Consider the following 13,313-nt stretch of genomic DNA (forward strand, 5'->3'; position numbering starts at 1 on the left):
CCGGGTTGGTTTCCCCACTCTCCCACATGAAGCCAGCTGGGTGACCTGGGGCAAGTCACAGTTCTCTTTGAACTTTCTTAGCCCCACCTAGCTCACAAAGTGTCTGTTGCGGGGAGAGGAAGGGAAGGAGATTGTAAGCTAGTTTGATTCTCCTTAAAAGGAGAGGAAGTCGGCATATAAAAACCAAATCTTCTTTTTCTTCTTCTTCAAAATGCCTCTGAATGTGTCTTGCCTTGAAAACCCTACGGGACTTGATGGCACTTTCCACCACCACTAGATAACCCCGGCTCTACAGTTTGTAAAAACTTGTAGCCGACTCTAACACCACTATACCTCCACAATGTGTGCCCGGAGAGTATGTTCAACTCAATTCTTTGGCATTCCTCCCCCTTAGCTAACTCCAGTATACTTTCCCAACCTGACAGTCCCTTCCTTCCAAAGAGCCTTTATGCTCCCCCATTTAAATGCTGCACCCTCAGCAGTATTAAACGGAAGATATGGAAATCTACCATATTCTAACAGACCTTGCCCATGCAATTCAAAGAAAATTGACACATTATCTCATAAGATGATGGAATGCCCCCTCTTTAAACACCACTGAGAAAAATGGATCGCCCCCATATTGGTGAGAATTCCTGCCCCCATAACAAGAGACGAAATAGTCCCCTTTTTGCTGATGGATAGAGATCCAAACATAACATTGGCCATGGCCAAATAGCTCTCTGTCATGTTTTCCTCTAAGAAATAACTGCTCAGGACCTACGGGTCATAGGAGCAAAGAAGGAAAGGAAAGGGAGCTGACTCTAACAACAACAATACCCCTTGTTGGTAGTCCTCCAACATAACTGCACACAAGTCAATCAGACTGCCTTTTCAAGTTGTATCTTCATGTACATAAAACGCCGCCCCCCAAAAAAACATTTTTTGGGGGGCAGGATGGCCCAGGCTAGCCTGATCTCGTCAGAACTCAGAAGCTAAGCAGGGTCGGCCCTGGTTAGTATTTGGATGGGAGACCACCAAGGAAGTCCAGGGTTGCTGTTCAGAGGAAGGCACTGGCAAGCCACCTCTGTTAGTCTCTTGCCATGAAAACCCCAAAAGGGGTCGCCATAAGTCGGCTGCGACTTGACGGCACTTTACACACACACAGGAAGAAGCAATCACCCACAAGGTGGATGCCTGTCACTCACCCAGGCAGAGTTGGATTGGTTGAGCTGGTTAAGCATGATAATGGAGGTGCAGCCGTAGTCATAGACCAGCCTCCAGAAGTCGGTGACGGTGTTCTGCAGCGGATGCAGAGTCACAATGAAGGCAGCGCTCTTCGTGTAGCTCTAAAGGGGAGCAAACAGAAAAGGGGGTGAAGACAGAGCAGCAGCAAAGGGGGTGGAGAGAGGAGCGGTCAGAGAGGCACACCAAAGACATTTATGGTTTCTTTAATTTTCGGAAAAATTGTTGCAAATGGTTTCGTGTGGCCGATTCCATTTGTCAATTTTCCTGCCAGCGTGGCGTACTGGTTAAGAGCGGTGGTTTGGAGCGGTGGACTCAGATCTGGAGAACCGGGTTTGATTCCCCACTCCTCCACATGTGCGGTGGAGGCTAATCTGGTGAACTGGATTTGTTTCCCCACTCCTCCACATGAAACCAGCTGGGTGACCTTGAGCTAGTCACACTCCCTCAGCCTCACCTACCTCAGAGGGTGTCTGTTGTGGGGAGGGGAAGGGAATGTGATTGTAAGCCGGTTTGATTCTTCCTTAAGTGGTAGAGAAAGTCAGCATATAAAAAACAACTCTTATTCTTCTTCAATCATACCTTTTTTGCATGGTGATGCTATATTTATGCCAGGCAGAACTGGCATACCTGTTTTTGTCATTGGGTTGTCTGGGAGGGAAAAAGTCAACCACTCCCCAAACCTTAAAAGCTATTCTACCTGTAATATGGCACATGTTGTTTATTAGACACTCTCTGCTAGTTGCCAGGTCCCTCTTTGCCACCAGCGGGAGGTTTTTGGCGAAGAGCCTGAGGAGGGCGGGTTTTGGGGAGGGGAGGGACTTCAATGCCATAGAGTCCGATTGCCAAAGCGGACATTTTCTCCAGGGGAACTTATCTCTATCAGCTGGAGATCAGTTGTAATAGCAGGAGATCTCCAGCTAGTACCTGGAGGTTGGCAACCCTATCTGCTAGGGATATGAGCAACTCTGGTTACACTATTTGTGCCTGCAGGTTCTTTCTCTTTCTCCCCCAGATGCTAGAATTTGTGGCCGTAAAGCTTCCCCCCAGCCCTCTAATGTTATGCCTCTAACAACTCGCCTGCAGCGAGAAAACACACAGCTTAGATACAGGGCAGAGCCCCACGGCGGATTGAACTAAATTGAAGAGTGAGAAAGGCCAAAGATATGAGAGAGCCTCATTCCCACTATGGACCACATGCCCAGCAAGCTGAAAGTTGTAAAAAAATAATAATGCTTCCATCTATTAATTCTGCCAGATGGGGGAAAATGCACATGCTTTTTGCTCTCAGATCTCATTTTAAAAAAAAAGAAAAAGGAATTCTATTCTCCTAACTGGAAACCGTCACCTTTGATCTGAGAACAAGCACGAGAAATGTCAGCCCAATGGATCATTCTCCCTCACCCCCCACAGGAAGTGATATGCTTGGGATAATAAGGGCACGTCGCAAAAGGGAGCTCTTAAAACGATCGCATGGCCCGCCTGGCCTGTCAGATCTCTTGGGAATGAGAGGGGTTAGGGTGGGGAAAAACAGCAAAGAAGTCAGACACAGAAAAGCAGGGCAGGCTCTTCCAAGTCTGACTTCTAACAAACCTTGTCTTGGGCGGAGGGAGGGAGAAGATGGCCAGCGAAAAAGGAATAAGCAGCCCCTTAGCTTCAAGGGAAAGACTTTAGGATGCTTGTTAGCACTTCAAAAGGAGCAGAAGCTTTTAGGGGTACCTGCGGAGAGAAAACAGGCAATCCAGCCTCGGGTCGCCTTTATCTGTCAGCTCTTCACCTTCCTCGAGAGTCCTTGAAACAACACTTATAAGCTCAAGTGACAGGTCTCCTGCATCGAGAAAAGATTTCTCGGTTTTTTTTGGGGGGGGGGGTGTCTCGTTTGCCTCTCCCCTCCAGCCCTGGATTGGATTTTCACCCAGCTGATTCGGGTCAGCATCTTCAAATGGGAGAAAGGGCAAATCCGACGAAGGAGATGCTCAGGCCGATTCCTTTTTTTCCTTAAAACGTATTGTTTTAAAAAATTAAACAGGCAGCCGAGTGGAGTAAAAGCGAGGAAAGAATTACAAGGTATTCCCTGGACTGTGTCTTAATGGAGACAACAGGCTGATTTCTTTTCATGCTTCAATATGGGGTGTGTATAAAAATGGCATTATAGAAGTTAGCAAGCCGATGTACAGAGAGTGAGTTGTGAGAAAAAGAAACGGAGAGATGACGGGGGCCTTGGCATGCATGGCAAGTCTATCCAGCAGAGCCGAAAGCATTAATTGATTAACTGGTGCGTTGAAATCAATTATTGGAGCTACCCATCAGGGCTCTCTCTTAACCAACCCTCAGGACTGTCTGTTCTTCTTCCAGTACTCTCTTTCTGCAACCTCTCTCTCCTACCGTGCAACTGGAGGAGAACTTTGTTTCTCAGGTGGCCTTTTAATGTTGCCCTGATGACTTTGATATCAGCAGTTAAAATGGCCACAGATAGGCAGCAGGCCCTGGACGTCTTATGCCTGATCTCTCTGCAGTGGGAACAGTTCCCACGTGCACACAAAACAGACATAAAGCCTCTGTATGCATGAATGAAAACTGTGGTTGCCAACTTCCAGGTACTAACTGGAGATCTGCTTTTACAGCTGATCTCCAGCCAATAGAGATCAGTTCACCTGGAGAAAATGGCTGCTTTGGCAACTGGACTCTATGGCGCTGAAGCCCCCCCTCCCCAAACCCCCCCTTCTCAGGCTGCACCCCAAAAACCTCCCACCAGTGGCAAAGAGGGACCTGGCAACCCTAATGAAAACCCTAAGTCTGCAGTGTGCCATAGTGGCCATTTTCACCAGGTGAACTGATCTCTATCGGCTGGAGATCAGTCGTAGTAGCAGGAGATCTCCAGCTAGTATCTGGAGGCTGGCCACCCAACTTGGATCCCACCTAGAATTTCTGCAGGGGAATTCCTCAGGGCAAGGAGGACTGACTTTAGTTGATTGCCACCTGCCATGGCGGTCCAAAACACAACCTGAAATGCTATTCCTAGGGCAATAGCTAGGGGAAAATCAGATGTCTCCTATGGGAGAGAGGAATGGGCAAATAAATCACCCTTCTTTCACTTAAGCTGGATCCAAGCCATCAATAGGAACTCTTGATCTACAGTACACATGGGCCTCATGAATGTACCAAGGGTCCATGAATAAGCTCTGTATATATGGAAGGGGAAACCAGATGTTCCCCAATGGCTTTTGCAACAACTGTGCCTCTAGGCATGCACCTACAGGTTGCTATCTGCTCTGCTCTATGTGTGGGCATAATCCAAGGGCTGGGAAGAGCCTTCCTTGTGATCCACCATGCTGAAGCCTCTGTATGCCCTATAACCTAGGGTTGCCAGGTCCCTCTTTGCCACCGTTGGGAGGTTTTTGGGGCGGAGCCTGAGGGCGGGGTTTGGGAGGGGCAGGACTTCAGTGCCATAGAGTCCAATTGCCAAAGCGGGCATTTTCTCTGGAGATCAGTTGTAATAGCAGGAGATCTCCACCTAGTACCTGGAGGTTGGCAACCCTAAGGGGAAGCCCATCACTGCTTGGATTAAAAACTTTGTCAAAACAAATTCGTAAATTGCCGTGAAGAGCTAAACAGCAGAAAGGTAGGATAGAAATCTTGGAAATAAGTAAACACTGAGGCCGAGTCTTACAAAACAGGCTCAGAAAAGCTCAGGCCACACTACGTTTGGTTGGTTGGCCCTCTGGAAAGTGCCTCTTGGACAATGAAGGAGCCCACAGCCCAGCATATTCAATCAGGACTTCAATCAAGTCTTTTCATGTCCTGATGACATCTAACAAACCTCCACAGGAAGCCCTTTACCCTTGACAATTCAGCTCCCTTTGATGCTTCAAATCATACTCATACTTTCTGGAATTATCTCCTCCAGCAAAATGACCTCTCCCTGGTTAATTGAAGCAGGTCATTGATTATTTTATCCCCGCCGCTTTTGTTCTCTCTTTTAACCTGAAAACCAGCATTGTGGCTCGTGCTCGTTTGCATAACGCACGCCGGCCAGTCGCATTGTCTGGACAAATGGATTGTGCACAAATGCGCCTGCAGGAAATGGGCCCCATTGTATATGGAGATGGGGAGATGTACTCTGAAATCCAGAACAGCCACGTTCACCTCAAGATAGGGAAGCACAATGCCAGAACTGGGAGGCTTTGGTGTACTTGGGTCTTTCTCCTGGATAGGGTTGCCAGGTCCCTCTTTGCCACTGGCAGGAGGTCTTGGGGCTACCCTTGAAGAGTGTTTGGAAGCTGCAGTTAGTGCAGAATGCTACAGCTAGAAGTTTTTGGGGTGGAGCCTGAGGAGGGCGGGTTTTGGGGAGGGGAGGGACTTCAATGCCATAGAGTCCGATTGCCAAAGTGGACATTTTCTTCAGGGGAACTTATCTCTATCAGCTGGAGATCAGTTATAATAGCAGGAGATCTCCAGCTAGTACCTGGAGGTTGGCAATCCTACAACATCTGGGCACTGCTCTCAAAGACCCTGACTACGAACCTCTTTCTTTAGACCATTTTCTCCAGGTGAACTGATCTTTATTGGCTGGAGATCAGTTGTAATAGCAGGAGATCTCCAGCTAGTACCTGGAGGTTGGCAACCCTACCCCTGGACATCGTGCTATTCCAAAGCTAAAGCAGGGATGATAAGAACAGAGAGCTCTATGCTCTATGAACAATTGACTGGTGATCCCCAGTCCGAGGAGTATCCTCGACAATGGCCAGGACTTTTTCAGCCCTGGCCCCAGCCTGGTGGAACAGTCTCCCTAGCAACATCAGGGCCCTGCAGTACTGTAAAGCGGAACTGTTGCACCAGGCTTATAACTGAGGGCAGCCACAAGTTTTCTTTCATTATCATCGTTGCAGGCCTCCCCATCCTCCCCCCAACTTGTTTATTGGGGGGGTGGGCTCACTGCCTGGCCAGGTTTTTCTAGTGGCTACTATTTATGACTACTGGATGCCATCCTGTTTTATTGATTATATGGGACACAGAGTTTTAATGAAGTTTTGAAGTAGGCTTTAATCGATGTTTATGATTATATTGTCGTAACCTGCTCTGAGCCCGGCTTGCTGGGAATGAGGGTGAGCTATAAATGTAAGGAATAAATAAATAAATAAATATCAGATGTGCTTCTATGAATATACACTCCTCTCCTCTTAAATGTGTGTGTGTGCCGTTAAGGCACAGCTGGAAGGAGGAGGAGGAGGAGGAGGAGGAGGAGAATTGGTTTTTATATGCCGACTTTCTCTACCACTGAAGGAAAAATCAAACCAGCTTACAATCACCTTCCCTTCTCCTCCCCACAACAGACACCCTGTGAGGTAGGTGGGGCTGAGAGAGTTCAGCGAGAACTTTCACATCACCTACTTGCCTGGTCCCTTTAACCGGAGATGCTGGGGACTGAACCCGGGACCTTCTGCATGCCAAACAGATGCTCTACCACTGAGCCACAGCCCCTCCCCATATGATGCAGGGAAGAACATCCAGCTCCCTCTGGTCCCAGAAGTAGGACTCTCGCAGTCTCTTGGATGAAGTTTTATGCCATTTGATAGAGCCAAGAGCTGTTGTAAGGCAGAAGAACGTTCATGTCTGGCTCCCTCCGCTCTCCTCCCCCATTGATCTCTAGATTTTTGGCATATGCTCTTGAGCAAGGAAAACGGTGGCAGCTTTCACCTTAGACCCCGCTGACTTCTCCTCCTCCCTGATCTGTTTGTTAGATATATTTACAATAACACGGTGTGTCATTTTAGCTTGTGCACTCGCTAGGAACTTCGATGCATAATGGATTTTCTTTCTGCCAGCTTGGGAAGCAAAGGGGGGGGGAGATGAACCCTTCAAGAAGCCGTTGCGGAATTTACATCTGACTTGTCGTCCCCAGCAAACAAGAAAGAAAATGCAACAACAGAGTCGGAGGAAAGGGGTGTTTTTTGTTTGTTTGTTTTGGTGGAGGGAGAAGACAAACTGGGCAAACTGTTGGAAACTGAAACGCCAGTGCATAAAAAACAGCAATTAAAATTCTAGAGGGAACTGTCCCCTTGAATTGTAGTTTGATCGCAAAGGTCAGGCGACATCTTCAAACGCTCCATAATGAAAGCTTGTGGTTTGCAGAGTGTTCAGATTTGGATCGCAAGCATTTGGCGCGAATGTCTTCTTGCACTGCCACTCGGGAACTGTGGCTCATGAGCCAGAGGAGATGCTGCATTCCCTAGGTAGGCAAACATGCAATGCACCATGTACATCAAACCTCACATTTCATTTATGTACACATACAACGGAGCAAGACAGAAGGAGGATAGGATAGTACTGTGAAGTATCCAAGGGATACTTGCATCACATTGCTATGCAATGACATGCAGTCCAATCAGTGTTGGTAATTAATGGGGTTTAAAATCTTAGAATCATAGAATCACAGAGTTGGAAGGGACCACCAGGGTAATCTAGTCCAACCCCCTGCACAATACAGGAAATTCACAACTACCTCCCACAACCCCCCCCCCCAGTGACCCCTACTCCATGCCCAGAAGATGGCCAAGATGCCCTCCCTCTCATGAACTGCCTAAGGTCATAGAATCAGCATTGCTGACAGATGGCCATCTAACCTCTTCTTAAAAACCTCCAGGGGAGGAGAGCTTACCACCTCCCGAGGAAGCCTGTTCCACTGAGGAACCGTTCTAACTGTTAGAAAATTCTTCCTAATGTCTAGACGGAAACTCTTTTGATTTAATTTCAACCCGTTGGTTCTGGTTTAAATGTGGACCAACAGAGCCAGCGTGGTATAGTGGTTAAGAGCGGTGGACTCTAATCTGGAGATCTGGGTTTGGTTCCCCACTCCTCTACATGAAACCTGCCTTGGGCCAATCACAGTTCTCTCAGAACTCCCTCAGCCCACGCACAGGCAGGCAATGGCAAACCACCTCTGAATATCTCTTGCCTTAAAAACCCTACGGAGTTGCCATAAGTCAACTGTGATTTGATGGCACGCACACATACAAATGTGGATCACTTAGGTAAAGAAGCTGAGTAATTAATCAGAGTTTCGCTGTAGTCTTCCAGGAACAATTAATTGCAGCTTCTTTGTTTGGTCATTGGACGACATGTTCTGTCTCCATACTACACAGAATTATAACAGTGTGTACTTATCAGAGAGCTTCTGAACATTTCTCCATACTGTTTGGATTTAATTAACAAACCTTCTTTAAGGCCTAAGCCTTAACAAACCTTCTTTAAGGCCACAGCCTTCGATTTGCAAGATCTGAGCAAGGCTGTCAAAGATAGGACCTTTTGGAGGACTTTCATTCATAGGGTCGCCATGAGTCGGAAGAGACTTGACGGCACTTAACACACATCACACTTTAAGGCCTACAGTTTGGTCCCCACCCTTATGGTCCCATGACAACTCTGTAACCTGAATATGAACCTATTAAGCTGCCTTGCATTGAATAAGACGTTTGGTCTATTAAGGCCATTATTCCCTACTCTTGCCAACAGCAGCTCTCCGGGATCTCAGGTAAAGGTCAACCCTACTCCCAGGCCTCCTTCCCGTAAGCCTTGCAATTCTAGCCCACACTCTTCTTTATAAATAGGGTTGCCAGGTCCCTCTTCACAACCAGTGGGAGGTTTTTGGGGCGGAGCCTAAGGAAAGTGGGGTTTGGGGAGGGGAGGGACTTCAATGCCATACAGTCCAATTGCCAAAGCGGCCATTTCCTCCAGGAGAACTGATCTCTATTGGCTGGCGATCAGTTGTAATATCAGGAGATCTCCAGCCAGTACCTGGAGGTTAAACCAAAGTTCACACAGAAACCATATATTCAAGCAATCTCATTATTATTCCAATAGATCATCCCCAACGAAACATTAGGTACAAAAAGCATCCAAAAATAGTTACATATTACAATTTCACCAAATATGAATTCACAGGTAAGTATATAAATATCTCTGTCTAATATTATTTCTTTCTTTCTTTTACAGCAATATGGTCATTTATCAGATGTCAGTCCACTACCTGGAGGTTGGCAACCCTATTTATAAAAGGGACAGGATTATAGTCTATTCCAATATTTATTGTATGCTTTACCGTTCTTACTGCATCGACTTCCATTTCGGTAATTACATTTTCTGCCTGATACCTTTTGTTTTCTGTTGTGCATTGTTTTTTCCCCCGAACTTTTGTAATTCCAGCTCTATTACATTCATCACTGGATGCCTTACGCTGTCTGATTACATTGCTTTTGTATCATGTAATCTACCTTGAGTTTCAGCCAGAAACAGATATTTGTGGAACTGCCATATTTACCCGAAAAGAAGACTAGGGTTTTTTCCCCCAGGGGTCCCATCTAGGAAAACGGAGGGCTGTCCTCCTAATTTGTATACTACAAGTTACAGTGATGTATAGTAATAAAAAAGCTTTTGGTGTAGGAAAGAAGAAGAAGAAGAAGAAGAAGAAGAAGAAGAAGAAGAGTTGGTTTTTATATGCCAGTTTTCTCTACCACTGAAGGAAGAATCAAACTGGCTTACAATCGCCCTCCCTTCCCCTTCCCACAACAGGCACCCTGCGAGGTAGAAGAAAAGTTGGTTTTTATATGCCGACTTTCTCTTCCACTTAAGGAAGAATCAAACAGGCTTACAATCACCTTCCCCTCCCCTCCCCACAACAGACACCCTGTGAGGTAGGTGAGGCTGAGAGAGCGTGACTAGCCCAAGGTTACCCAGCTGGCTTCGTGTGGAGGAGTGGGGAAACAAACCCGGTTCACCAGAGTAGAGTCCGCCGCTCATGTGGAGGAGTGGGGAATCAAACCCGGTTCTCCAGATTAGAGTCCACTGCTCCAAACCAGTGCTCTTAACCACTACACTACGCTGGCTATCTTATTTTAAGGGGGTGGGCATCATACATACATCATATAATGTAAATAAAACAACAATTATATGTAAATAAAATAACAATTATATATGTAAATATAAACGTTGGTGTAGGGGAAACTTTTTAAGAAAACATAATCTCTCCCTTGTGGTCCTAAGCAGTACAATCCATTCTCTACCTAGAGTCATAGAATCATAGAACCATGGTCATCTAGTCCAACCCCCTGTACAATGCAGGAAATTCACAACTACCTCCCCGCCCACACCCCCAGGGACCCCTACTCCATGCCCAGAAGATGGCAAAAAAACCCAAAAAACCCCCTGCAGGATCCCTGACCAATCTGGCCTGGAGATAAATTGCTTCCTGAACCCAAAGTGGCAATTGGCACTACCCTGGGCATATAAGAAAGGACCACAAGAGCCAAACACTGATGCAAACCTTCCTGCTGTCCATCTCATTATCTCCCTAAGATCGCAGAATCAGCACTGCTGACAGATGGCCATCTAGCCTCTGCTTAAAAACCTCCAAAGAAGAAAAGCCCACCACCTCCCGAGGAAGCCTGTTCCACTGAGGAACCGCTTCAACTGTTAGAAAGTTCTTCCTAATGTTAAGCTGGAAACTCGTTTGATTTAATTTCAACCCGTTGGTTTTGGTCCGACCTTCTGGGGCAACTGAAAACAAATCAGCACTATCCTCCATACGACAGCCCTTCAAATACCTGAACATGGTTATCATTTCACCTCTCAGTCTTCTGCTCTCCAGGCTAACCATAACCAGCTCCCTTAACCTTTCCTCATAGGACTTGGTCTCCAGACCCCTCATCATCTTTGTTGCCCTCCTCTGGACACGTTCCAGCTTGTCTACATTCTTCTTACATTGTGGTGCCCAAAACTGAACACAATACTCTAGGTGAGTCTAACCAGAGCAGAGTAAAGCGAGACTATCACCTCTGCCATCCCAATACCCCCGCATTCTCCCATATGAGAGAGCCAGAGCTAGACCTCCAGAAGAATGCTTACATCTGTTAAGGCCGCGTTGATGTAGTTGTTGCTGTCTCCATCCATGGAGATGAGGAAGGGGAGGCACCGGTCTGGAGGCAGGACGTCCATGCTGCGATTCTTTTCCCGATTGCGTGGCAGAAGAGCAATGCTGCACTCCTCCACGTCCAGGTGGGGTGTTACAGAATTCAGAGTCTGCTGGACACAAGAAAACCAGGTTAGGCAGCATTATGAGATTCTGCAGTCAGAAGAGACTTTCTGCCCAATCCTACGTGGTCTTTGTGAGATATCCCAGTGTGTTCAATAGAGCTCATTCCCTGGCAAATGTGTACAGGATGATGGCTTTTAGAGCCAGAGCAATTCATGGTCTGTTGGCCAAGGTAAATACAGTAGATTTTCAGTAAATACAGTAAAGTAGATTCCTTTGAAATGTGGTGTTGGAAGAGAATCTTACGCCGTCGACCGCCAAAAAACAAAAACAAATCAGTGGGTTCTAGATCAAATCAAGCCTGAACTGTCCCTAGAAGCTAAAATGAATAAACTGAGGCTATCATACTTTGATCACATTATGAGGACAGAAGACTCAGTGGAAAAGACAAACATGATAGGAAAAGTTGAAGGCAGCAGGAAAAGAGGAAACCCCAGCATGAGATGGATTGACTCTATCAGGAAAGCCATGGCCCTCCGTTTGCAAGACCTGAGCAAGGCTATTGGTAGGATGTTTTGGAGGACATTGGTTCATAGGGTCGCCATGAGTTGGAATCGATTTGACGTCACTTAACACACAACACACATCGGTGTGGTTTAGTGGTTAGTGTGGCAGACTAGGATCTGGGAGGCCTGGGTTCAAATCCCACTTCCCCATGCCAGGCATGAAGGTTGCTAGATCTTGGGCCAGTCATACCTTCTTCGTCCAACCTATTTGGCAGGGTAGTTGTGAGGATAATATGGGGACAGGAGAACCACGTGTGCTGCTCTGAGCTCTTGGGAGGAAGAGCTAAACATGGACTAGATAGATCAGCGGTCCCCACCCTAGCCCGTGTATTTTTGTGCCCTTTTTCTGCCTCCCCCACCCCAACTTGTGGAGGAGGTATCCTCAGTTTTCATCCCCTCTTTTGCTTCCATGTGCTCACCTGGAATTCCTCCCGCAACTGGGACGAGTTGCTCTGTGGATCTATCCTCACCATCTCTTTATACGTAGGCTTGAACTCGCTCACAGGGATACTGGTCTCCCCACAGAGGCAGGCTTCCAAGATGGCGTCGTGGATGAAGACGTACTGCTCCTGGAAGGAAGACGACTACAAGGTTAGCCTACAAATAGCTAGGGAGCGTGAGGCTAAAGAAGACTGGGGAGGGGGGACTCTTTTTTCTGCTTCTATTAACCAGATATGAAAAGCCCACAATCAAGCGACACCTGCAGACACCATTGCCAAAGAGCCAAGAAAGAATCACAGGGCCAGAAGGGCATAATCTTCTTGCCTTGAGGGATAAGAACATAAGTAAGGCCATGCTGGATCAGACATGGGCCCATCAAGTCCAGCAGTCTGTTCACACAGTGGCCAACCAGGTGCCTCTAGGAAGCCCACAAACAAAACGACTGCAGCAGCACCGTCCTGCCTGTGTTCCACAGCACCCAATATAACAGGCATGCTCCTCTGATCCTGGAGAGAATAGGTATGCCCTTCCCTGGCATCTCCAGTTAAAAGGATCACAAAGAAAGTGATGTGAAAGACCAGGGCCACTGCCAGTCTGAGTAGACAATACTGACCTTGATGGACCAAGGATCTGACTCAGTATAAGGCAGCTTCACGTGTGTTCATGTGTCTGTCTTGGTATAAGGCCGCTTCATGTGTTTCTGCTGGATGCCTTGCAAAGAGCCTCTCCCTCCCTCCCCTGCAGAGAAACCCAAAACACATTGGCTTTCAGCCCCGTCCCAGCCCCACCCTACCTCTGTTTGGATCATGTTGATTCTCCGCGAGCACAGCGTCTTCACGCAGTTGTAAATGTCCACGACTCCCTCGCACTCCGCCATGTCCAGCATCACGTCCAGGACGATGTAACAGCCGGTCCTCCCAGTGCCGGCGCTGCAGGGAGTTGGGAGAGAGAGAAAAATGGCTGTCACTCAACAGTCCCTCAGACCCATCACATCACAGTGACACCTCCGGACCTCTGCTCCGCTACCTTTAACAGCAGGCTGGCTTGCAGACGCG

General features: G+C 47.3%; 1 protein-coding gene across 8 annotated transcripts in view; it reads right to left on the reverse strand.

The window, feature by feature from the left end:
* The window catches only part of PTPRU (protein tyrosine phosphatase receptor type U), a 444,404-nt gene that overhangs the window by 25,427 nt on the left and 405,664 nt on the right, over window positions 1–13,313 (reverse strand). For 4 of the 8 annotated variants that reach the window (XM_056846270.1, XM_056846268.1, XM_056846266.1 and 1 more), the window contains 4 exons: window positions 13,052–13,187; window positions 12,237–12,386; window positions 11,125–11,298; window positions 1,188–1,328 (listed from right to left, as the gene is read on the reverse strand). In XM_056846270.1, coding sequence (XP_056702248.1) covers window positions 1,188–1,328; window positions 11,125–11,298; window positions 12,237–12,386; window positions 13,052–13,187 — 601 coding nt within the window. Of the gene's footprint in view, window positions 1–1,187; window positions 1,329–11,124; window positions 11,302–12,236; window positions 12,387–13,051; window positions 13,188–13,313 lie in introns of all 8 variants that reach the window. The other 4 variants (XM_056846269.1, XM_056846267.1, XM_056846265.1 and 1 more) reach the window with 1 other exon arrangement.

The sequence above is a fragment of the Euleptes europaea genome, chromosome 3 (assembly GCF_029931775.1).
Source record: "Euleptes europaea isolate rEulEur1 chromosome 3, rEulEur1.hap1, whole genome shotgun sequence".
Taxonomy (NCBI): Eukaryota; Metazoa; Chordata; class Lepidosauria; order Squamata; family Sphaerodactylidae; genus Euleptes; species Euleptes europaea.